Source organism: Haemorhous mexicanus, chromosome 1, assembly GCF_027477595.1.
Source record: "Haemorhous mexicanus isolate bHaeMex1 chromosome 1, bHaeMex1.pri, whole genome shotgun sequence".
Classification (NCBI taxonomy): Eukaryota; Metazoa; Chordata; class Aves; order Passeriformes; family Fringillidae; genus Haemorhous; species Haemorhous mexicanus.
Window position 1 is genome coordinate 54368920 of NC_082341.1, and position 26536 is coordinate 54395455.

General features: G+C 39.1%; 1 protein-coding gene across 1 annotated transcript in view; it reads left to right on the forward strand.

The window, feature by feature from the left end:
* Nucleotides 1-1163: 1163 nt before the first annotated feature.
* RALA (RAS like proto-oncogene A) overlaps nt 1164-26536 on the forward strand; it is a 30431-nt gene continuing 5058 nt past the window's right edge. The window contains exons 1-4 of the mRNA XM_059849712.1: nt 1164-1273; nt 20262-20416; nt 21231-21439; nt 25844-26018. Coding sequence (XP_059705695.1) covers nt 20303-20416; nt 21231-21439; nt 25844-26018 — 498 coding nt within the window. The 5' untranslated portion in view covers nt 1164-1273; nt 20262-20302. The remainder of the gene's footprint in view (nt 1274-20261; nt 20417-21230; nt 21440-25843; nt 26019-26536) is intronic.

Consider the following 26536-nt stretch of genomic DNA (forward strand, 5'->3'; position numbering starts at 1 on the left):
TGCATCTGCTTTGCAAACAAAGTGCAATGGCTCCATGAGGTGAACACTGACATCAAAGTTTTCATCAGAGGTGACAAAATCTGGAATCTCCAGACTTGGAAACTACTTTCAGCCAAACAATTATGTGGAGGAAGGGATGCTTCAAATCAATTTGTATTGACTGTGAATGCTTATATTGTGAAAAACAAAGACACACATTGAGCAGTCAGTTTTGATATAAACATAGTACACTTAGGTTTCATTTCCTCACTTACATCATGAGTTTAAATCATGTTGTGTTTTCACAAAGCTCCTGATGTCAATAATTTAGCAGTAAAAGATACAGTTATTAAGGCACTCTTGTTGTTATTATTATTTGAATGATTGTAATTAACATGGAAATGCTCCTATCTCCCTGTTCTGTTTGGCATCTATAAAATCCTCCATGCATGAAGTGGTCCATTATTATAAAAAAGAAAAAATAAAAAAAGCAACAGCAAAACTCTTAAGAGCTTCACTGCTTCATGTTCCCTTCTGCCAGTGATCGTTTTCCTCCAACTCAGTATATTAAATGCTTTCTCAGCTTACACTTGTGCCCTGAGGAAAGCTCCACTAGAAATAATTGTGTTTATAAACCTAGCGCCAGATGTTGGGAATTTATCTCCTTACCATGGAAGTACACGCCTCCTCTAATCTCCAGATGGGGGATTAGCTGGGAAGGAGGAGGGACAGACATCGAGCTACAATGTTTTCTCACTATCTCCCTTAACAGTTTCGGCTGAAACAAAGGAGATGCAGAAAAGGAAAGCAGCTGCCGTTTGAGGCTCGGAGTTACGGTGCGGTGGGACAAGCGGGACACGACTGCACCCCGGAATGACCCGCCCGGGGAAGGCGCCGGCGCCGGCCCGCCCGTTACCCGCCCCCGCCGCGCCCCGCCTGGCCCAGCCCCGCACGCGCCTCAGACGGAAGCAGCCTCCCCCTTCCGGGAACCAGGCCCGGCCGTGCCGCTCCGCTCCGCCTTGGCCGGCACTGCGCCTGCGCGCCTCGGCGCCTGACACCGCCCTCCGCCCGCGGGGCGGGGCCGGCCGGGCCGCACCCGGTGACGACGCTGAGGCCCCTGCGGCGGCGCTCCCCGCCCCGCCCCGGCCGGGCCCGCCCACCGCCCCGGGCAGCGCGCGCGCCGCCGGCCGTGCGCGCGGGGGCGGTGCCAGGGCCTCACCTCGCGCGCTCCGCCCTTCCCCGCGCGCTCTTCGGGCGGGCAGCGGTGCGCGCGCCGCCGGCACCACCGCTGCAGGTGAGATGGCGGTGCGCGGCCGGGCCGGGCCGGGCCGGACCGGACCAGACCAGACCAGGGTGAAGCTGCCACCACCACGGCCGCCGGGGCTGGGGCTCGGGGGAACGCAAGGACCGGGCTCCGCTCGCGTCGGGGGAGTTCTCCGGTGTGGGGGAAGCTGCCGTGCGGGCGAGGGCTTCCGGCGGCTCCGTGCCCGCCGCTCTGCACCGCCCGGGAATTAGTGTCGGGGTGCGGCTGCCGCCTCGCCGTCCCCGGCCGGCGGTGTGCGCCTGCCGGCCCCATCCCGGGGTGTGGGGACGGACGGGCGGCGCCCCGAACCTCCTGCAGGGGCCTGGTGGCCGCTCCCTGAAGGTTACGGGCGTCGACCTTGGCGACCTCCGGCCGCAGCCCGCCCAGCGCGGGAACGGTGGGGAGGGGGCGCTGGGGCCGCGGCGGGGTCCGGCTGCCTGTTGCGGCGGGGGGCGGGAGCGGCTTCCCGGGGCTGCGGGGCGGTGGCGGGCGCCGCCCGTACCTGCGGAGGGCGGGCCGCGGCCGCGGCCGCGGCGGCACCCCGAACAAAGGGGCCGCGCCCCGGGGCTGGCGCGGAAGGGGGTCGGGGCGCTCGCCCAGCGGGACCGGGTGGCGGCGGCTGCAGCTGCAGCGGCGATTCCTGCCCCGGCCGGGTGCCGGAGACCCTGTGCGTGTATGTGTGCGCTGCGGTTTCTAGAGTGAGTAAGAACAGGGCTTCTGTAACATTTAATAGCTGCCCACTTTCATGTGCTGGGCTTTTCTGTAGTTGCTGGTAACTAGATCTTGTGTTTGCTTGTAACACAAGGGAGAAGTACGAAGTATGCTATTAAGTTCCCCAAACGAAAGAGCCTTTCGATGCTCACCCATTTGATTGGGTGTGCGATTTGGTGTTTGCTTTTGGGTTTCTTGTAAATGGAAGTTAATAGCTTCAGCTCCTTCTCCTTAATTGAGTCTTTAAAATGAAAATGTTAAGTGGGCCATAGGTATCCCAAGAGCCACCTGAAGAGCGATCTGCGTGTTTGTTTTGTAGCATCCCCAAAGCGTTCTGGCAGGAAGATTGCCAAAATGTTTTTATTTCAGACTCAAAATGACCCTGATGTTTTGTTTCATACTTGCATTTCCAGTTCTTATTAGAAAGAGACTTGCATTCTGTGCTGCAAAACATTACACTTCCACAAGTGTAAGCAAAATGTGCCTCTGCTGGCATTTCAGTTCACATACAGTTTTATGTTCAGATCTCTCTATAACCTATCAGTGAGAGAGATCTGTTCTTTGTCTTTTCCACTGAAAGTTAAACTGGAAAGAGAGGAGCTCCTGCGAAAGGGGCTGTGCTGGGAGAAGATCCTGCTCTTCTATTAGTTTTCAGGGTAATTAGTAGTGATTATAACTGGATTTTTAATTAAAAATCCACTTCTTTTTGGCTGACTTATTAATCTAATAGTATGTACCTCATCATTTAAGTCCTGGGAAACTGTGAGCATTCTTAATAGAGTGAAGAACAACTGTTTGATGTGTCAGTCTCTGATGTGGATTTAAATCCTTCAGTCTGTGTTTGCATGACAGTTTGTCAAACGTTTTTTGTGGAAACCTCCAAATGGTGGAAATTTGAGAAATTGATAGTGCTAGTTATATTTACCCTTTATTCTTTCCTGTAGAAATAGGAGAATATGACATAGTGTTGCACAAAAATATCAAAAAAAGCCTTCAGTCCACTGCATGAGAGGTCAACTGTGAGGTTAAATAAGCTGTGTTGCTGGATGGTGAGTGTACTGCTCCACTATTGCAAATTCCTTGATCTCAGTCTTTCCTTTTTAGTGCTCTTTTGAATTTGAGTGAGGGAAAGATTACAGCCATCCTAAGGTGAAGTATTTTGAGTTGTGTGTTCTTTGACATTGTTGTAATAACATTGTTTTTTTTTTTTTTTTTTTTTTTTTTTTAGACCTTAAGGAATCTTTAGCCATGAAAGTGAAAACTGGAATGTGTCCTAGCTGTGAATTCTTTGTAACATCTGTAACCTGTGGTCATGTACTCTTTTCATAACTAACCCATAGAAATAGCTGTTGAGGGGAAGGGATGGACATGGGGAAGTGGGGCAGGGAGAGATGTGGCTGTGAGGATAAGGCGGTACTGGATAAAGGTGACCAAGGAGGAGCACAAGACTGTTAAATAAGTGTAGTTGGAGACCTTGCAGTGGTCCATGTGTGTTCTGTATTCAGACTGACTTCTAGTTGCCATAAGAACAGTTGTGTTCTTAAGCTCAGTTACTAAGTCATGCACTGACATCCCTGTATCTACTTTTTCTGAGGGATTACCCTGAAACAAAGGTGTTCTGTCTGAAAAGTGGTTTTGCTCCTGTTAAATTTCAAGTGTGTCTGTCTTGGAAGAGGATAATTGCTGGGGGAAAAGATGCTGCTATCTTAGAAACTGATATATGGCAGTCTCCGATATCAAAGGATACTGTAGATACAGTGTCTTATGTGAAAAGTTGTTTAGGCACTTCATTTCAGCCAACTGACAACAGCATTGTTTTTGCTGCAGTTTTACAACTGAAGAAAAAATAATTATATGAGAAAAATCTTTTAACTTTGTGATTAGATTTGGTTGCTTTGCCATCCTAGCGAGTACTGTAGGATATAGTGGTCCTGGGAATCAGTGGCTGATAGTATGTCTTCTAGACAGGGAACTCCCCACCCCCTTGAAAGTGCTTATAGCCAGATTCCAGTAAACTTCTAATAGCTTCAAGCTATGGAAATTACTTTGCATCTAAATTGAAATCTCTTTTATGTGAACAAGGTGGTTTGGTAGGCTAGTGACAGCATTCTTGTGAACATATTGTAGGCTGCCTGCCTCAAACACACAATTACAGGACAACTGCATTAACCTTCCTTTCTACCTTAGGAAGAATTTATGTAATGAACTAAGAAAATAGACCAGTTGGTATTATGTGTGTCCACTAAATGTTCTGCAAAATATTTTGCATTTTATAACTTGCTAAGTGGGGAAGAAATTGTTACATTTTATTAGTCTGTTGCAGTACTTAAAATCAGTTCTCAGGATAGTTATAAAAAGTTATTTTTAAGGCTTACTGTCTGCAGAATCTGAAATTGGTTATAGTCATTGTGGATATAAATAACTTAGAGTTGCTTTACAGCAAATGTACCTTGCAGACCAGGGGATTATTGAATCCTGTTTTGCTCCTCGTCCTGTTTTCTTAACTATTGTGAGTCATAGTCAGCACCTAAAGCCCAAAGATTTATCAGTGGTTACAGCTGCTTGTTGAATCCCTTTGGTAGTTGTACAAACCATAATCATCAGGTTAGGCTTATAGATTAGAGCCCTAGGGACTTACTGCAGAAAAAAAAAATCTGAAGTTCCCTTAGAAAAAACAGTATGAGATTGAAAGGTAGGAACAAGTTGGAAAGAAATGTAGTATAGATTAAGTAATGCTGCCTTAGAATGAACCAGTGAAAGAATTCATTACCTTTGCCCAGAGGGGGGGCTTAATATTTACTAGTCATATTTTGTTTGGGATTCAGTTTGTCTCTTATCAAAATTCCTAGCACCTTTGGGACAATAGATTGGCAACACTGAAGCGTCCAGACTTTGCACAGAGGGGTAATAACAGAGAAAGGTATGTTGAAGATGTTAAATGACATAGACAGTTACTACGGAGAATTCAAAGTAAGCTATGCTGTAATCACTTTGTTACGGAGAGGAGCCAAGAATGTAAAGAAGGTAGAACAAACAAGAGATGTAGAGTCGGTTGTGTGGTAACTCTGCAATTGTTACTTCAGTGGAATTGATGATGCCGATTTTGTGATGTTGGCTCCTTAGTTGAAGTAATTAGAATGTACATTGAATTCCTACCAGTTAAGTTCATACATTGTATGTATGTATAATGCATTGTATTTTTCTCTATAATAGTATGTTTACATCATTTGATGCAAGAGTGTGGAAATGTCTGGTGCAGTGGCCCACAAGGTTTCATTAAAAATTTGCATGTAAATATACTGTACCAGCAAACAAGTATTTCTGCAAATTTAATAGCCTTCTGTACTACTGTAAGACTTGATCTTTAACTCCGATCCTTGCTTCTGAGAGTCTGAGAATGCTCTACGTATAGCACCTACATATAGGCAGGCAGAAATGTTTTTGTCAACATGAAATAGATTGCAGTAAACATGGAAGTCATGCAAAAATGAAACATCTGTGAAGAAAGTAAAAAGCCAACTATGTGTGGTACATTCCTTCTCTTTGCTAATACTCCCTCCCATTCAAGACCATCAGGCAGTGTAGAGTAAAGGAGGTCTGTCAATTCAAGATGTTGCAGTGTAGTCCTGTTGGTATGGCTGAGTCTCCTGACAAGGCTTTTAACACGGAAGTAGTTAATACCAGCAACACTTTGCCCTGTGGGATTTATTTCAGACCTCAAAATAGAAGAAATTATACAGACAGGAAAACAGTATTAATGTGACAGACGTCTGTGGGCATGCTATGTCAGTCATAAAACTCACACTTGATGGGTGAGGTCATACAATGTGAGATGTTTGAGTAGATGGACCTGAAGGCCCTACTCAAAGCAAGGCTGGTAGCAACTCATCATTAAGCATCTATCTGTCCCTGTTACCTTTTCTTACCAAAGTAAGCAAAATCAGTGAATCCAATCACTGAATCCAAGTGACTGTTGTGTGAAAGAGCTATTTTGGGATGACACCTCTAAGTCGTAAAGTTCTTGCACACTAAAACACCTGAATTAATTTTACCTATGTAGCGTAACTTGCACATAAGCTTCATTTCAATCCTCAGAACACTCATATTTTAAGAAATAACACTGCACACTCATGAGAACTGATTTTTGTAAGGTCAAAATTTATATTGTCCAAATTAAGAGTTCATTGCCATGCTTCAGTGACTGGTCAGTAGGGTCAGGACTAGTAGCTTAATGATCTTTATCACAACTTGAATTCTCTGATTTTTATTAAGTTAACATTTTTTAAGTTGTTACTGATTTGAAAATGAATGTGAAATTTATTTCACATTGATGTAGTTTACATATTGAAGTCAATGATACAGCACGGGCCTGCATGAGGGATATATTAAAGCATCTTTCTTTACTGGTCCAGACTGCATTTTTTTTGTCTGCTGCTGATTTGACCTGATGGCTTTGAGGTTCCAGGCTTCATATTCAGTAGAAGTATATAATAAATCAGGGAAACTTAACCTAGAAAGAAAGCACTGTACTCTGGACTCCTTCTCTATACAATCCAGTGTCGTCACTCAGAATTTAAGGAGCAGATGTATTAGACTAAATATCAGAAACTGCTTTCAATTCAGCAAGTTTACCATCTAAAAAGTTACTAAATGGTTAGTATTGTAAGAAAGAAAATATAGCTACAGGTAACATTCATCATTAATTCCAGGTATTCTGGAACATCCTAGAGTACCCTGTAGGAAGAGACTCACTAATTTGAGATGTGTGAAATGAATGGGAGTAGTTGATTGTTTTTCCCTATTTAATGAAGACTGTGGTAATAAAAATAATGAAAAGTTAAGGTACTGATAAAGAACAAGAAGGCTGCTCATCTGAATTATTAACTTGGTTTGCATCAGTTCTCAATTTATTGTAGCATATAGTGTAACATGAAGGACTTTTATAAAAAAATAATGATAATAACTTGGATCTTAAGTCATTATTTAAACTTTTTATCCTTATGCTTCTGTTTTTAGGGGAGAATACTCAGTTTGGACCTATATATATTCCATATCTTAAATGCCTCTGTGCTTTGTTAAGAAATCCCATTGCAGGCATTGCCAACTGGTTTTACTTGTGTTGAGAGCATGAGAGGTTTTAATTTTTAGATTGATGATGTTGGAGAGGCCAGTAGCTAATTCACAAAATATTTTAGGAAGGCCTGTGTGTGTACAACCATGCAACTGTCTCCCTGTGGATCACTAATTTTGGCCATGTAGTTACTCGTTTACTGATGGGCTTAGAGTGACAATTCCATTTAAAGATTGTATCGTGCAGCCATTCACAAAAATGCTGGAATTTCTTGGCTCTTCTTTGCCCCAGAACCAGAGTGAGATGTGAATGAAATGTTTCAGTTTGGAATAATTCTGAAACCTTAGGAGGTCCTGATTTTTGAGAAATTTCTTCACTGTCCTGCCTCTTCAATAATTTTCATTGGATCTTAATGAGAAAGTTGTTTCTTTTTAGGTAGCTTTGTTTAGTACATGTTAAATTTCAGTAGAAGAGCATCTTTTTCTAAAAGTTAAGTGAAAGTTAAGCTGTGTCGTATTAGCTGTCTTGTGAAGTTTGAGTCAAAGCAGATAGAGGAATGAAGTAAACAAAAATATTCTCTGCAAGATGTACGAGTTAGAACTGAGACCATGTTTATTATAACAAGCAGAGTTTGTGATTTTCTTCAGATTGGAGAATTTGAAGAGCATTGCAAAAGCAGCCTTAAGATCTAATGCTCTTAAGAGTAGTTTGGAAGATTTGAGGAAAACAGTCTGTTATTTGAGGAGTGAAGTTTTATATTGTAATCTTTCTAATAAGTTTTACTACACTTTTAGGAGAGAAGAGTATTTTTACGAATACGGGGGGAAATATGTTTCTCTGAGGGAAAACTGAAACAGAAACAATCTTGTAGCCAAGTACTAGGATTTCTTTTAAGATAGTATGAACAATGAAATACAATATGATAAAATAATGAAACCTAACCCAGTCAGAATGTCATAGTTAGATGGTCAGGGGTTTGAAGGAGATATTAAAACTGGAACGTAATTCCAGTTTTACTACAAACTAAGTCAACATCTGTGAACAACAGGAATGGATTTTAATAATGCTAAGTTTTCCAGACTTTATGCAGGACTCTGACTGCATGTGCATTAAGGTAAAAGAAATAAACCCCTCAAGGAGAAAAGCAGTAAAATTAGCTTCTGACTCTGTGGTGAACGATGCTAATACGAGTACTGTCACTGAATTGAAGGCTTGCAAGTGACCAGCTGAAAAGAAAATGTTTTCATAAGTCAGAGGTAGTGAAGGTTTCTTAGGCCAGAGAAAACCATGCAACATTGAAAAGGTATTAGATCACATACTTCTCACAAGAATTTAAAAGGTTGTGTGTACAGAAAGGAAAGCAGCTCACACTTGGTACTGTTTAACGTTGTAACATGTGTAGAATTAAATTAATTAAATGTTGATAAAGATACTGGATTTCACTGTAGACAGACTTCTATAGTAGTTTTTATGTGGAGAGACTGGCCTTTAAAATAAACTGAGTTTGACCACTGCTGGCATGCCTTTAGCTTTTGCATTCCATGTTAGGTCATAGGAAGAGAGACACACTTGAGACCCATCCACCTTAACGGCGCCTTTTCCAAGAGTCTTTGCCTTTGAAGTATGATTAAAAACCTAATTTTTAGGCTGTTTATCAGAAGTTTTTGATAGCTGATTTGCTTGGTTCCCCAGATAGTCAGAAATTAATGTCATGCTTGCTCCTGTGTTCTGAAATTGATCTATGATTTTAACATACATTGCTTTGTAAAGAACTCTTTTTAGATAGACTGTTCTGTTAAAACTTGAAACATACACACTTACATTCTTGTAAAGTCATTTAACAGTTCCAAGTTACTTTGTGCATCGTAAGAGCTGTAAGAATTGAAACAGGAGCAAAAGGCAATTTTTAAATTTGTGAACATTCAGCTTGAAAATTCCTTCTGTGGTACTGCAGGAAAAGTGTGATCGGTATTTTAAGCAGGAAATGATGAAAACCACCTTGCACTGGCACTTGTTGTGAAAATTGTTAAATTTATGTGAATATTAATAATTTCATATTAATTTAATGAAATGAATGCCTTCTGTTTCTAGCCATTGCAAATGTAATGCCCATAATATGTGAAATAGCCGTGAAAGTCTATAGTGTGTCATGATTGGCAAGCATATATTGAGCTAAAAGACAATTCATTGCCCAGTTGGGTCTTTTGGGTCATTAGAGTAATTCTATCAATTTGCAAAATCATATATCTAACAATTTTGAGATAAATGTCATCTAAAAATGGGAAGAGATCCACCTAGCAGTGTTATGGTTTTATTTGTGATGTATTACTGTGAAGTATCAGGTCTATAACCACTTGTGTTCTTGAATCACCTATTCAAAAGGTTTTTGTGTATTCACAAACCAGTCTCATTCAGTGAGCCATGCATATGACATCACTTTTCTCTGAATAAAACAGAAAAGTTACGATTTTTGGAGGAGAAATTTGCACTGCATAGGATATATACAGGAGACATTGCCAGAACAAAATGTGGCTGCAAAAGTAATGCTCTTGCAATAGTACTACAAAAAAAAAACCATCTTGTGCATTTCTAATTAGGTGGTAAAACAGATGGCAAAGTCATAAGATGAATGAAGAAATTTGCTGCAGCTGCATGGTTCCTTAGAGGAACAAAAGGAAAATTTTGAAGTGCAAAATCCAACGTGCTCGTATTTCATTAGGTTCCATTTGGCTGGTGTATTGATGCAGTCTGCCTGTGGGGAGAGAGAATGGTTGCCTGTATTTGTGAAGAGGAGACTGAGAACTTGGTAGTACCTGCTTCTTAGTGTCTCTCGTTAATGCTCTGCATTCAGTCCTGTGCGCTTGCACCACTTGTGCTGTGGCCTTTGATGTAAATGTGCTTGCATCTGCTGGAGCACTTGTTTCCTGCATCCTTCATTGTTAGAAGCTGTTTTATTAGCCTGAGATGTGAAGGATAGTGTATTGCAGTATTCCTACTCAGTCTTTGCTCAAACTTCATTCACCTAGGCACTGACTTATGGAAGTGCCTGCCTTGAAAATGCTTTTTGTGAAAGCTTAGACTTTTTCAAGAATTTCATAGGAGTGTTACTCAAACAAGGCTCCTGTGTTCATTCTGTCCGTACTAATACTTGAAAGAATTTAAGGGTGTTCATGTGAGTTTTCACCATAGTACTATTATGACTGGCTAACAGGGAAAAGTAGTTGTTTGAGCAGGATAAATTCTGTGAGCTATCAGCATCAGAACTTGTCTTGGTGTGACAAGAGAAGCCTGCAAAACAGCAAGGCTGCTTCTACCAGATGGAGTCCTAACCTATAGAAGGGATGCTGTCTGCATCCCTTCTATAGATTCCTAAGATTGTTTGGTGCAGTCTGCCATGAGCCTAATGATTATTTTGCTTTGCATATACCATTTGTTTCTAGATTTCTCTGTCAAAAGTTAACTTTCCTGCCTGTAGAGCAGTGAAACTGTCTGGGTGCAGTTTTATGTTTAGTCAATATGGATCTTGACTGTCATTCTTTCTGGCTGTAAAAATGACCATGCAAATATGTGCTGTTTCTAGAAAATGCGCATCAGAACTTTAGAAGTTCAGAATCTGACATTCTGAACTTCTAAAGGAAGACTAGGGTTTTTAACAGTTAAAAAGATACTTGTGTTAGAGGAAAACTTATATTTTTTCAAGAATGTCTTGGGAAGCCACCTTCAGACATTTCTCAAAGAATTTACTTCATCAAGCCAAGTCAACATGCTTACATTTAAATCTTCCTAAAATTTCTATAGTCTGTATTGATGTATAGATGTGCCAGTGCAAAAAGGACATAATGTGATTGAGATTCCTTTTGAAATATGATTGACCAAAAACCCCTGAATTTTTGATACTGAATATACTGTGGACAAGTTTTGAATGCAGTGCTTGTGAACTGCTTTTAAAAGTGTCCTGCTGAAGCTGCAAGCTCTGGCATAGCGCCTTCAAGGGAACTCCGTTCTTGTTGCTTTCTAGAACAGCTGGAAGAAGCAGCCCTGTGCAAGTGTCAGTGAAGCCTACCTTATTAATCAAAAGTTAGCTTTCAGATGTGCTTTCTTGTACTTGAAACAGAGGATAAAAATAGCTGTATCTTGTATATCTTAGATGACACTAACTTAAATGTGTCCTTGAAATGTTTCACTGAGTTCATATTCGAATAGCACAAGTTAAGAACCTGAGCTGCTGATTCTGCATTGCTAAAATTCATCCTTGTAGGCTGTACGTTGACTCTTACATTTTGGGGGATGGGGGTTGGGAAGAGTGTCTTTGTTCTATATCAAATGCATCTCCCATTAATGTAACTTGACTTTTGATTATGGATAACTGATGTGGGAGGCTCTTCCACAGATGTCCCCCTCATCTGTTTCAGCCTTTGATGGTAAAAAATCAGCTGTAGTACCATAGTACCTGTTTGTCTGCCTTCCCTCTGAATCCATACAAGTCTGTGGCTAGCTTTGACAGGCTAGTGGCATGTAGTTGTAATTCTTCATTATTCTATCGTGTCTGCTGTGACTGTTAATTCTCTCCTCATGGTGTATAATCTTAAATCAATACAAAACAAATGCCTTCTGTTAATATGCTAGATTACAGATCTTCTTGTTTACAAATTGAATATGAAAGAAGACATGATCCTTACCCTTTGTGTTAAAGCACTTCAGCACTGTCAGCCTTAGAAAGCTAAGTGCCCTCAATGATTACAATAGACTGAGAGGGCACCAGCCACATACTAAACTTGTAGAAGCAGGAGCACTATTCTAGACTCTTGTGTGAATGTGTATATAATCAAAATTATTTCACAGTGTAACTTTAGTCTGTTGAACTATGAAACCAAGCTTTAACCTTGTGTTAACCTTGGTGGTGGGCTTTAGTTTGCTGCTCTTCCTGCTCATCTTTGGATCAGTCCAGATATGTGAATATGACAGTCTGGTCAGAGAGAGAGAAAGCTAGATAAGCTTTCCCATGAATTGGTCTGGGAAGCTTTAGGGACCTGGAGAGAAAGAATGATAATCAAATGATAAATCATCTACAGGTGGTGTTTTTAATAAGTTGTTTTTCTCATAAAGAGGTTATCTTCTTAATTAGCCAGTCATGTGAAATGTGTTGATTAAATGACCAATCAGGTCCACCTGTAGTGAACCAGTGTATAAAAGAAGAGGTCTGAATAAATGCAGGGCTTCTAGCCTCTTAGCTTTCTAATCTGAGTCTCTGACATCTGTTCCTGATTCAGTGGTGACACAGATAAACCATTGCAAGTATCTAGAATTCTTCCCAGTGTTTTGTAATAGCCATCACATAACTTGAAAAAAGTGAGAAGTCTTCAACAGCTGCTGTGTTATGGTTGAGGAACCCTAGAACACTTGCATTGTTTTGCCACGATGTTTATAGGCTGGAAGTGCTGTAGTTTTGCTCTCTCTGTGCTCAGCTATGTGTTGTTCTGGGCTGTCTTTAGTACCAGAAGACTTGTTTAGGTATCAAAAAACAGTATAGGTTAGTTTTTGTCTAGAGCATATTCTTAAATGCTGTGCCACCTAATAGTTGCACTGGTGCTATTGGGAGAAAGGACATGGAAATATCAGACAGACTGTTGGAGCTTCAGTTTATATCAGTGTTGCAGATACACATACTGGGGCTTAAGGGCTGTATGTTTTGTCAGCTGTTTATGTGGACAGTGATGTAGCTGCTTTGTTTTCTTTTCAGTACACTACAGGGTTTGAAATCTTAAGACTTTCAATTTGTTCTAGACTGTTTCTGTTGTTCAGTTTGTCAGGGTTTTCATGTGCTGCTCCATGTGGGTTTCAAGAAATTTCCTTATGGAAGTACTTCCCCAGAAGTCATCTTGCAGTAAGCCAAAGAGGCCTTTAGTAAGAAAATGCTGAAATGATGACTCAAAGCATATGAAATACGTATCTGTTCTCACTTCAGAAAGTGCAGTCTAGTTCATGGTCATGCCCAGAATTTGGCACTAAGACCCTGTGGAACCTCTGGAAGTCTGTGAACTTGTTTCTTGTGTTTTAGTGACTCCTTGTTGGAGAAATTGCAATTCTTCTGATGATGTCTTAGGAGTATAAAGCTGTGGGCATGTGGGAACTGGTATTCTTTATAACAACTCAATATAATTTATGGGATGGATGGGCCTCTGTTACTGGGTGAAGAGTTCACTGGTTGGCTTTTCCAGTTGAAGTGCCTGGGTATGGTTATGATTTGAAGTACTTGTCTCAAGGAGCTGGGAAATTTGGGCCTTTTGCCTGAGGAAATTTGCTTCTGGAGAGAGATCGAAGTGAAGTCAGTCTTCTACCCTTTACTTTTGTTAGTATATGTGTAGTCAGTCACCATAGTAAATTTGTTCTGTGGGTGTGGGAGGCATAAGCACCTGCTAAGGTGTACCCTAGAAAGCTTTGGAAAGAAGGATTCTTATGAAACCTTGAATGCAATTTAATTGCTTGATAAACTCATGGAAAGCTTCAAATCTTAATTCCTAGTTCAACATGTTTATAACAAAGGATTATTTTCAGGACATAGGGAAATACTTGCTGTGAAAGTTTCTAACTTGTTATGAGGCTGAGTTTCATGAGGCCTGTTTCGTTTTCTAATGAGATTACTCATTACTAAGATAGGTTTGAACGTTTGGATTCCTTCTCTTTCTCTAGTCTACTACTTAAAGTTTGTAGTGGTTATTTAACATTTGAAATACTTGTTTTACCTGAATAAAATACTGATGTTACTTTGTGCAGAGTTTGGCTATTGTGCATTTAAACTGTAATAGAACACCAGTCAACTTGATGACACAACAATAATGCTCATCTAACTTTTAAAACTTCCTTATTCTCTAGTTCTTAAAGCAGCTGGTATTGCGTTCTATCTGTGTCCTCGGATATCCTATCAATCTCTGGGTCATGGGATGTTTCTGCTGATCTGGTTTGGATGTTGTAATTAGAACCAGATGCTGGGAGGGTTAGATACTGTTTGCCTGGAGTTGCTTCCCTCCTTTTCTAGGAAGGCTTTTGTTGCAGAAATATCTGAATCATTTGAGAGGTGTCTTCCAGATATTTAGCACTTAGTGTGCTAGTGCTATTTTCAAACAATGCATTCTGAAGTATACTTTTGTGCTTGTTAACCAAACTGAAACTATGGGATTCAATAAACAAGTAGCTGGTTGAATTTGGGATATTTTTGCAACATACTTTTGAATAAGATTATTCTTGGTCCTTGAATGTGAAATATGTTGCCACTTTTCAAAATTCTTGTTCTTGCATTTTCTTAGAAAATTGAATTTGTAATTTGTAGGTCACATGAAGCAACAGAGTTTTGATACGCTTTGGGAAATTATAAAACTTTGGAGAATTTTTTAACTCACTTTAGGAAATACTGTCAAATAATTACCATAGATTTTCACTTCAGCGTGAAATAAGTTGTGGATTGTGTTTCTAGAGGTGATATATACTAAGTGTAAAGTGCAGAGTAGTACAGGCATTAATTTCTTCCAGTAAAAAATAGTTGTTTAGAGCAATATGAGTTTCCACTGTAAAATTTTCTTTATTGGTCAGTAAGTAATTGATAATTTTTGCCTCTCTGGAAGTATTTTGGTCAGAGCATATTAACTAGTTCTTAGTATTGTGCAGGCAGCTCACATGCTGCAGTTAAATTACTCTTGTTCCTTCAGATGTATCAAGTTCTAGCTCTGTTAATAGAGTAAGGGCGGTGCGATAATGTATCAGCTAGCAGTTGTAATTGATGCTTATTATATAAAGTAGTCTTCAGGGAAGAAAATAACTCATTTTAAAAGTGAGTGGGTAATGAGGTAAATATGACAGACTTTCAAATCTTTATGTAATCTTCTCTTAAAGGAAAGGAAATGAACTAGGATTTAGATTTGATGTATTAGTTTTATGTAGGCTATAAAATTGACAATAAAAATTGTTTTGCAATTGATGAAAGGCACCACTATCTCTACTTATTAACTAGGACCAACTATGCTAACTGTACCAGCTATCTGTAAATAGAAAGCTATGTTTAACTAGACCCCTTCAAACAAATGTCTGCAGCAAATCAAAGTCCGCCTGTTAAGGACAACTGCATATTCACAAGGCCTGCATTCAGCCTTATGTGTAGCAGTGAAGAGGATGCCAGCTAAACTTGTGCCTGTAATGATGTGACTTTGGTGTAATGCTTTTCCTGGTCTGTTCTCATTTACGTTGCATTTACGAGACTCCAAGGAATTAAAATGAATGGAATAGCTTCTTGACTTCTTTTGGTCATCTTGTCTAAGACCATGCGACTGATCATGTGTTCTTTGTTCATTTTTGGCCTCTTCGCCAGTTTTGGGTACATTTTGACAGAGATGTATGTGTCTTGGATATGATTGTTTCTATAAATTTCTTCAGTATTTGGTGCTGGCTAAATATGGGGAATTCTATACTCTGTGATCCACGGTGAAGGAAAGAAAGCAATCTAAGTTGGGTGTCTGTTGCCCTTTTTGGATGGTACACAGCTGTTCTGTTGGCCACTTTTTTGCTCTCCCTTAGTGTATGAACCTTGGGATTATTGTACTGGGGAGGGATGTAGAGGACCAATGGAATAGATATGTAAGGAAACATGCTTTGATTGGTTTGGAGCAAGTTATTCTGTAAGAAAAAGCCAACTGAGGAATAGGACAGCTTAAGAAGAGTCATCTCAGTTGAGTGAGGGATAAAACCGATAAGGGATTTTTTTTAAGCTCCATTTATTTGGCTGAAATAGTAAATAGGAGGACAAAAGAAAGACTAATAAAGACAGATCAAGGATTCCTGCTTTTTGGTTTTTTTTCTTTCCTAACGTGTATTTGCAAAGATTCCTCCCTGAAAATATTGTCCCTGGAGATCAAAACTGCTTTTTGAGCTGGCACTTGATTTTCTCTCTTATTTTTCTGGATCTGAAGGTAACCATTCTGTGTTTGAAGACTGACTTTACGCAGAAGTTAACATGATACTGTATCTAAGTTGTGTTATACTATCCAGCTTACTCCTCTAGTGGGTGGAGCTGCGTGTTTTGTTTAAATCCATGGGAGACTAAAGGTAACATTGTAATTTTTGTGCAGAGGAACTGTGCAGGCTATAATGTATAAAAACTTGCAAGAAGTATTGATACAAGTAGAAGCCAATCACTCAAGACAAGCAACAGCTTTACAACTCCAGATGGAAGTCTTTGATGATCTTAATAATGTAAAAGTAACTTTAAGAGTTATTTAGCTACCTACTCTTCTTTCCTTTGATCAGATTTCTAGACTGTTGGACAAGACGCTATCTTGTCCAATATCACTGATGCTAACATGAATTATAATTCCTACCCCTGCAGTTCTTAGTTAATCTAATTGCTTGCTAGCCTGGCTCAAAAGAAAAAAAAAAATCCTAGCTACAATTGGAAGCCTGCCATTAAATGGAGCACAGAATCATGGGTGTGTTTATCTGCAAGCAGGCAATAAAACAGCTGTAGGAGCTTTGAGAACTGCTTACTTTGTCTAAGCAGTCAGAGATTCATTTGTGTGCCTTTATCTGCTCAAATATGTTGGAAAAGGGCAACTTCTTAGGAGTTTATCTGCAGTAGAGGGGAGGACTGATCCATAGCATGTGGTTAGACAATGTTCTTGCATTTCTGAATGAAGGCACTGCAGTGCATTGCTGAGCCATTTAAGCTTTTGTCTCTGTTGCAACTTGTTGAACCACATGAAGAACTGTTTAAGAATAAACTTTTGTATGTGTTACCATCTGAATTGATGTGATGGGATTTCCAATGGGTGTGGTAAAAAGCTGACTTGTATAAACAGATAATATAGCTATTGACAACACCATGCTTGGCTCTTTGTGAACATCTTTCCTCTGTAGGTTGTTGTATTGCACTAAATAGCTTTATTTAGTTGTTGTTGCACTGGGTGACGGTGAGGTAGGATAATCCTGTGTTTATCTTCTCACCTGCAAGTAATTTTGCACTTATTAAGCAAAATGAAGCAACCCCATGGTATCCTTAATAAGGAAGTATGCTTTTTGAGCTTCATACAACAGGGTTCTTGCCATAGTCTCTGTCTGTTTTATCGTAATTATAAAGTAGGACAGTTTGGTAAGTAGATATGACCCAAATTAATACCTCTTATGAAAATGAGTCAGGCTACATAAATTACAGGCAGAAAGACTTTACATGAAACTTCATCTCAGGTGCTTTACTGTTAAAATTGGAATCTAGGTTCTTTGCTTTTCAAAGCACACTGAAACAGGTAGAATCCTGCCAGTAGCTTAGAACTTTTCACTTTCAAGGTCTTTCTTCTCTCTGGCACAATATTTGCACTGAAGCAGTCTCTTTGGATTAAGTGTTGTTTGCACAGTATCATATTGTATTGTACTTGCATTGTTTGTAACTTATTTCTCTCTCTTTCCACCTTGTCTCTACTACTCAACAGACCTGAGTTTTTGCCAGCATTATATCTTTATTGGCTCGTGAAGAACTTGGGAGTAAACTGACATCCCTGAGCCACCCTCCTACTCCAAAATGTGGCATAGTGTTTATGACAAGCTTATCTTGAAGATTTGAAGTCTGTGGTAGTGGGAAGTTTTGCTATTTTCAGTATCTTCAGTATCTCACTTGTTTACTGACAATTATTTGTCAGGATCAAATTGGAAATGGAAATGTTTTGAGTTTTTTATGGGTCAGCTGCTGCACAGAGTACAAAAAGTGGCAACTTGTTTGTCACACTGGCACACTACTTGTTGAATTGTAAATTGAAGTAAAATATGAATTTTCACATTGCTCAATCTACTTAAAGACTGGAGATTAATTTACAATAAATATTACAGCGAAATATTGCTACTGTGCATTTCAATTTTTTTCAGACTGTAGTAGATTGTTAGCCCAAACTCACCTGAGTGAGGTCCTGCTGGGTTCGTTCCAGTATTGGAGTACTTACAGAAGAATAGTCTGTTTTCTTGCTCAGTAAGCTTAGAGTAGATCACATCCTGGTGGATATTGTAATCTAACATTTGCAAACTGAGCTGTTGTCAGTTGATAGTGGAATTCAGATGAATTTTCTTTCTTACTTGTCTGACATGCATACTAAGAGGCATGATTTTCAGGATGTGTTTTTCCTTTTAAGAGAAAAGTGCACAAAGACAAAACAATGTAGTTGGTTGAAAGCATGCACGTGACTTGGAACTATTTTCATGTTCTTGTACTCCCTCTCGAGTAAAAAGAAGGAAATGGTTCTTTTGTGCCAAAACAGAAATGTTTGCTGTTTTCCATCTCCTTTTTAAAAGAACTTGTAGAATGATATTAGTTGTATTCCTCTGCTATATCCCTGTACTGAGTATAGCACCTTACTTATGCTTATTTTGTTTAGATAATCTCTCCAGGGAAAATAATTTTACTTACTTTTCAGTTGCATTTTTAGAATTCTTTGACAATAGAATGGGTAGCTGTGCTGATGTAATCTCAAGAGTTTAGCTTGGTAGGCAGATAAGTCCCACAGCTTGCTCGCTCCCCCTGCCACTGGTGGGAGGGGGGAGAAAATTATAAGGGTAAAAGTAAGAAAACTTGTGGGTTGAGATAATGATAACTTAATAAATATTTTTTAAAAAGGAAAACAAACCCCAAAAAAGTTATTAAAAGAAAATTTGCTCACTGCTAGCTGACCCCAATGCCCAGCAGTTCCTGAGTAATGGCAGTGCTGACAAACTTCAAACCTCTCTGACAACTGTTATTGCTAGGCTGTGACATGGTGATATGCCTTTGGTCAGGTGGTCCAGCTGTAGCTCTCCTAGATGCTTGCTCATCCCTAGCCTGCTTGCTGGCATGGCAATGTGAGAACCTTGATGGCATGAAGGATTTGCTTAATCTCCAATGAAGCTTTAGTCATTGTTCTTTTATACTACCTGCATCACTGCCAACAAACCCTTGTGCATGGCCTCAACTAGGGTTTTTGATACAAGTTTGAAGAAAGTTGTCGTGCTTCACATTCTGATTGTTTAAGCTGCACAGAAGTGTTATTCATTATGCAGTAGGATGTATTTTTAGTGTGATGTTGTCAAATAATCATGATGGGTAAAGGTTACAAGGTAATCATGATAAGTTACTATTCTGTGTTATCTGGTAGTTATATATCTGAGCCATGTGAATGTGCTCTTTTTGAGTTTTTAATAAAAAAAATGAAAGTTGCATTTGGTTTTCAATTGCTACCATAAATCTTTCTTGTATTTATATAGGTAATGTAGATGTTACTGTCTCTCTTGGAGTTCAGACCTTTTTTTGACCTGAAGTCTCTAGAGGAGAGCACATTCTGTCACTGTACAGGAACTTCCCTGTGTTTTAAGAACTGTGGAAGCATTCACAAATACATTGTATTACTGTTGGGATAGGCAGAGAATGAAACAAAAGTGGGGGGAAATAGAGATCCACTAAAATTATAGCACGCATTATTTTTTTAAAAGTTAATGGAATTGCTACTTTTTGTGCTTGCCCACACATACATTAAACTATGTGAATTAGCTGTCATAGAGCCCTTTAGTGTTGGTGAGATGCAGAGATTTGTGTTTAAACAAGCAGTCACAGGACTGAGACAACTACTTCAAATATACGAAATAATTACATTTGTAGGCAAGTTGAATCTTACCACTCTGTCTAAACTAGATTGTTATTTTGGTTTCTGACTTACTGAAACTGGGTATTTTTAGATCTTAAGTTTGCTTGCTTTTTCAGTAAAAGTACTCTAGCTAATCCTTGCTGCTGTGTCGTAGTACTTGCCATTTAAACGGGAAATCCCTTCAAAAGTCTGTTTCCTGTCCCTTCAGCTGTCATATCATGTTTTCTTATATGGTGTTGATTCACTGTGGCTTCCTTTTTCAATTCTTATAGTAAACTATCAAGAACTCTTGACACCTACTGTACCACTAAAAGAAAATACTACATACTAAAATGCTGCTTCCAAATGGTGAAGAATTTCTTTGCTTAATTAAAAAAAAAAAAAAGATGAGCTCAATATAACTTGTGGAACGATTTCCAGTGAAAGAGCAGGTAGCTTTGACTAAAGCACAACTAAAATTAAGTCATTAAATATGTAGGAATTTGAAAAAAATATATTTTATCAGTTCATGTGAGAGAAGGAAAAGGAATCTAATGACGAAATATTTTTTTCCTAGATTTTTCCATTTGATACCTGTGAATTTTCTGCAATCCAAAGATGGCAGCAAATAAACCTAAAGGACAGAATTCGTTGGCTTTGCACAAAGTCATCATGGTGGGAAGTGGTGGTGTAGGAAAATCTGCATTAACACTACAATTTATGTATGACGAGGTAAGAGTCTGTCATAGAAATTATCTCAGGAGGTATCTGCTATATAGTGTTGTTAAGGTTACATTTGTAGAATTGTTTTCTGAAGGGGTCTTAATGTATGTAATGAGGTATGAAATTCAGCAGTTAAGTGTGACAAAAACATGTTTTGAGGTTACTGATTTTCCCTCTGAATGTACCTGTGAAAGTAAAATTTGGCCTTTTTCAGACTTCTCAGCAGTTAGATACTCTGTCATATTGCTGGAATATTTTTGCATTGATCACTAGACTTAGAACTTGGTTATTATAGCTCAAAGCTTCTTCACTTAGTTGAGTTCCATAACACCTGAAATAGCCAATTTCTTCTATGTTTTTTGTGCTGGTTTTGATGACAGGAAAGAAAATCAGTTTCTCTTTTCCTTCTTTTTCCAGTGAAAGTCATCCCTTTTAATAAAAAGTCAGAAGCTAAGCATTCAGTGTACTTTAAAAGTGGATACTTAATCTATATCTAAAGTCAAGACTACCTGATTTCATAATGGAACTCAGATGTTGTGCTTGAACCAGAAGAAGTTTGGGTAGTGCACACGCTGATGTTTTGAAATTACCTCTACATTTCCGTATAGTGGCTGAGGAAAGCAAAAACCTAAAAACTGTTTGGGCTCATGAAGAGTCTGCTTTAACTACAAATTAAATGTTTGAGTACTTCACAGGGCCTAAATGCACAATGCTTAGTTATTAATTACAGTACCCATTTAATGTTTGCTATATCTGGATGTGCAAACAGAAGCAATTGTCTTGTACAGACATGATTTTACATCATTAAGGGTTTTTTTTCTAGTTTGTTGAAGACTATGAGCCCACCAAAGCAGATAGCTACAGGAAAAAGGTGGTTCTGGATGGGGAAGAAGTCCAAATTGATATATTGGATACAGCAGGGCAGGAGGACTATGCTGCAATTAGAGACAACTACTTCCGAAGTGGAGAAGGTTTTCTTTGTGTCTTCTCTATTACAGAGCTGGAATCCTTTGCAGCGACTGCAGACTTCAGGTAAGTTACAAGGCAAGATAATCATTCTAATTACCACTGAGATGATTGAAAGTGATTTTTTTGTGTGTGTGTGTTTTGTAATTTCTTTTTAGTGGTCCAGACTGGATGGCAGCTCTTACTGTTGTCACATAATCTTTTGAACAGATGCCTAGCCAGGCCTTTGCTGTCTGTAGACCTTCAGATGTCTTAGCTGCTGTGTTTTGGAATACCAGAAGGGCTCTTGCCACGGAGCAGATACACAGCCACATTCAGAAGATAAGCTGTCTCACCATGGTCTCAACCACAGACTGCATCATAGTAAAACTCTTACTATTGTAAAAGTTAGAATTGTATAGAATACTATATTCTTAAAATAGTAAGAGTATAGTATTCTATTACAACAGTAATAGATTATTATACCGGTAGGAGTATATTGCAGGTGTTTAATTTCAGTTGAGAGAGAAAACATTTAAATAACTCATTACTGTATTTTTAAAAAATACAAAAGATATCAGAAAACAGTTTTACCAGTTCAAAGTGTGGTAAAATAGGAAATATTTAAAATAAAATTAAGGAAAGAAATAAAAAAAGGAGTTATCTGTATCCCACTGAAATTAGTCTTCTTGGAGATGCTGTCACTTAACAACTTAATTAGCATTAAGTAGCAGCATATGTTTAATATCTCTAAGGGAGGATGAAGAGGTATGGAGAGGGGAGAAAATAAATTTTTCATTTTCTGGTGTTTTTAATTTATTTGTGTTTCTATATATCTGTATTTCTATATTTTGAGAGAGTGAAGAGCAGGCCTTTTATGTTTGCAGACTTATGCCGGCTACTGTCGATCATGGAGGACACTTTAGTACAGTTCAGTTCCCCTAGAGTTCAAAATTATGTATTTAACTCTCTAAAATCATGCTAATGCTTCAAAATGTATAATCTCTGGCCTTAAAAAAAAGTCCTACTTTCCAATAAAGGTGAGAGTTAACAATAGTTAGAAACAGTAGCAGTTTTCCTATTGATACAGAAAAATTAAGTAAAGATACTAAAATTCTCCCCAATACTAATATGAAAGTGAAACATAGAAGACTAAATGCTAAAATGTAACTCAGAAAAATATATGTTTCTGCTCTGTATAAAAGTAATCTGTATCTTTTGAAGCTATGGTTAAAGTACCTTTTGTATTGTTGGTTAGTCTGAGGGCATACTACTCTAACAGTTTGAAAGTAAACCAGTGAGAGATTCCAAGTAAGAGCTACAATTTAATGGGAAAATTAAAATACAGGCAGAAAATAGTGGCTTAAACTGACAGGATAAAACCTGACACCCTGTTGGTCAGGGTGGTGGTAGCATCTGATTAAATGGTGGCTGCAGTCCTTTTGGAGTGACAGATGTGGTTCTGTTGAAGTGATGATCCTGTAGAAGGGTCTGATCTTTCTCTGAACATCCAGTGGTGGTTATGTAGCTATTGTCTGGGAATTCAGTAGGTGGGGCTGCCTGTGATGTTCCAAAAGTCAGATTATGTCCAGGCAGGAATGCTTGATTCCTCCCCCTGGGCAAAGCATCTCCCAATGCAATGATGTAATTTTATCAGTCATGCAGTGATGGCCTGTTAGCAGAAGATAGTCTCTGGAGAGAGTATCAGGGATGAGTCATGGAAGAAATAAAGAGCACTACCACATCTGTTTTTAACAGCTTACAAAGGTGGTTGTAGAATACTTACGTCTGGTTGCATCTTATATTGTAACCTAGGACAACTACTTAAGAGCCAAATATTAAAGAAAGTGACAAGAAGAACTTGGATGTTTGCTTTCATTTTGTTCTGCTGGAATGGCAGACCTCCAACAGGAGAGCTTTTTACTGCAATTCAATGGGGTTCCTGGTATGCTTTGAAATGCTGTTGCTCCAAGTAACTTTTTCAATAGAATACAGACCTGCAGTGACAATACTTTTAAATACTTGAAAAGCTGTTTGTTAAAATTTGGGCTTGCTTTGAGTAGAATTGTGCTGGCTCTGATAATGTGGATTTTTTTTTTTTTAAGTTCTTGATTTCAAGTTGGCACATCATTAATTAGATATTTCTTGTCTAGCCTTCAGAAGGGGCTCAAAGGACAATATGAGTATCATCATCTGAATTGTTGTTAGGTTAACTTTTTGCATTTTTGTGAAAATGTATAAGTTTGTTTGACATCTGTGGTGGTTTGACCTGGCATCTATCCCACCAAAGCCTCTCTATCCATGCTCAGCTGGACAGGGAAGAGAAAATACAATGAAAGACTGGTGAGTCCAGGATAGGAAGAGTTCCCTTACTGATTACCATCACAGGCAAAACAGTCACCACTTGGGGAAAGAAATTGAATTTATTGCCAATCAAAATCAGAGCAGAATAATGAGAAGCAAAACTAGCCTTAAAAATGCCTTCCACTCCACCCCTCCCTCCTTCCTGGGCTCTATCTTCTCCTTCCCAGTGGTGCAGAGAGACAGGAAATGGGGGTTATGATCAGTTCATCACACATTGTTCCTGCTGTTGCATCTTCCTTGGGGAGAGGAGTCCTTTCCCTGCTCCAGTGGGGAGTCTCTCCTGTGGGAGACAGTTCTCTTTTCCAGTGTAGGTCCTTCCCACAAGCTGCAGCTCACTAACTGCTCTAGCATGGGTCCCTTTCCATGGGCTGCAGTACTTCAGGAAGTGCTCCAGCATAGGTCCCCCACAATTCCTGCCAGTAAACTTACTTTAGCATGGATCCCTCTCTCCAGGGGCCCACAGATCCTTGCAAAGAGCATACTCCCGCATGGGGGTCCTCCATGGACTGCAGAGGAATCCCAGCTCTGATGCCTGGAGCACTTCTTCCCCCCCTCACTGAGCTTAGTATCAGTATAGTTGTTCTTCTCACAGTCTCACTCCTTTCCTCTCTGAATGCAATTGTACCTGTGCAGTATTACTTTAAAATAAATTGTTAGAGGTGTTACTACCTACTATTGGTTTAGTCTTGGCCTGCAGTGGGTCTGTCCCAGAGCCAGCTGGCATTGGCTCTGCCAGTAATGGACATTGGGGAAGCTTCTGGCAGCTTCTCACAGAAGCCACCTCTATCGACCCTCTACTAACAAAACCTTGTCATGCTAACCCAGTATAGCCTGGATAACTAGTGTTGAAAGCTACTAGTTTTTACCAGAAGTCTTATTTACACAGGTACTGCCATGATGCACTGAGTTTTTTTCTGGCCACCTTCTGATCCCCTGACTAATAAAATTACTTTTGGATAGCTGCAGACTCTGTTAAAACATTTGCACTGGTATTTGTGTGGAGGGGGAGAAATGTTGCTTTTTAATTATACCTCATACATAAATGTGGTGTCACAGTCTGCCTCAAATGCACAGTTAAAAAAAAAAAAATTATGGAGTATCTGCAGTTTCTCAGCTCTTTGAGTAGGCTTCCTCCACAAGACTGCATGCTATTCAGAGCTTTTTGCAGTGTGACCATCCTGCCCTATCAAGACCCTTTAGAATATCAATTACTTTACTGTTTTCAGCTTCTTTCCCTTCAACTTTAAATTTGGTCTCACCTCAGCCATCAAAAGAAATTTATTTCTCTGTGTTTTTTGTCAGTCTTTCAGGAATTGCTCCGTGATAAAGGGCTGCATTTCACAACTAGCTTTATATTCCTTTTTTTATAGACAAAATACAGAATATTCTTCTTCTGAGACAACTTTTCTTCCTGATAGTATTAATGCATTTTCAATTAGAAGAAAACTTTCATTATTTTTTAAGTGTTGAAGACTTGAGTGCCAAACTATTTTAGTATTGAGTTTTATTTATAGTTTTAAACCTGTCATCTTAGCAGTTAAAGCAGTAGAAGGGTCTGTCCTTAAAAATCTGATGCATAAACACCTTGTGTCTGTACACAGCTATGTATTTAAATTAAGATCTCTGGAGCAACTGAATATAATTGACTTGAGAAAGATTCCTGAAACGAAGATATTTTCTCTTGATATGCTATAGACCATTTCACCAGCTTTAAAATGGCACATTTTGTTAGGAAAGAATCAGCTGCTAATCTGAAGCTTGGATAGCTTAAAAATGACCATCAAAAACAGTAATGTAAAGACAATGGTAGATGCTCTCAAATAACACTGTTAATGGAAATGAATTATTAATATAAATTCTTACCTAAACCAGTACTGTTTTATTTTTTTCATTTCTTACTGACTCAACTGCTTCTTTCCTTGAGGACTAGCTGTCTGTCTTCATTCTGTATAATGTCATAATGAGGTTAAGACTTTCCTGTTATATATAGTACATAATAGGAATAAGTGGCATTTCACTGTAAGATGTGAAAGTATTTAGTCTGAGTTCTTCTTTATGTGTTCTAAGAATGGTACTCTATGCAAAGCTTAATTTTCTTTTCCTTATTTTTTTTTTCCCCTTCTCCAGGGAGCAAATCTTAAGAGTAAAAGAAGATGAGAATGTTCCTTTTTTGCTAGTTGGTAATAAATCAGATTTGGAAGATAAAAGGCAAGTTTCTGTAGAGGAAGCAAAAAACAGAGCTGATCAGTGGAATGTTAATTATGTGGAAACTTCTGCAAAAACACGAGCTAATGTTGACAAGGTAATAACTAGCCTCTTAAACAATCTGTTCATCAGTTTTTATTTTATCCTTCTTTTCCATGGGTCATACTCCTTATGTTCTTAATTTTAGCAATAATTTTGTGGAATTTTAATCAAATACTTTTCTTCCTTAGCTTGCCATGAGTGCATGACTGGGTGACTGCTAGTAGAACAGTGAAAATGTTAGGCGTAACACATCCCATTCTAAACTTTAAGGAATTATTATTATCCAAGACATGATACAGACCTTATAAAATTTTCTTGGGTCAGCTCTTTTGGCCTAGACTTCATACTGAATTTTCTGTAACTAGAGGAGAGTCTGCTTCTGAACAGTGAAGAATACTTTCTGATCCTCATTATAAAAGCAAATAAGGGAGGGATTTGAGCCTTCCCTACTCTCATTAACCATCTGCCTCTTTGTATGTTGTTTTGATGAAGAATGGATGAACCCAAAAAGCTATGAAAAGCCCAAAAGTGCCTCATGAGTTTTCAGAGATAAAACCTGGTTCAGAACCTCAT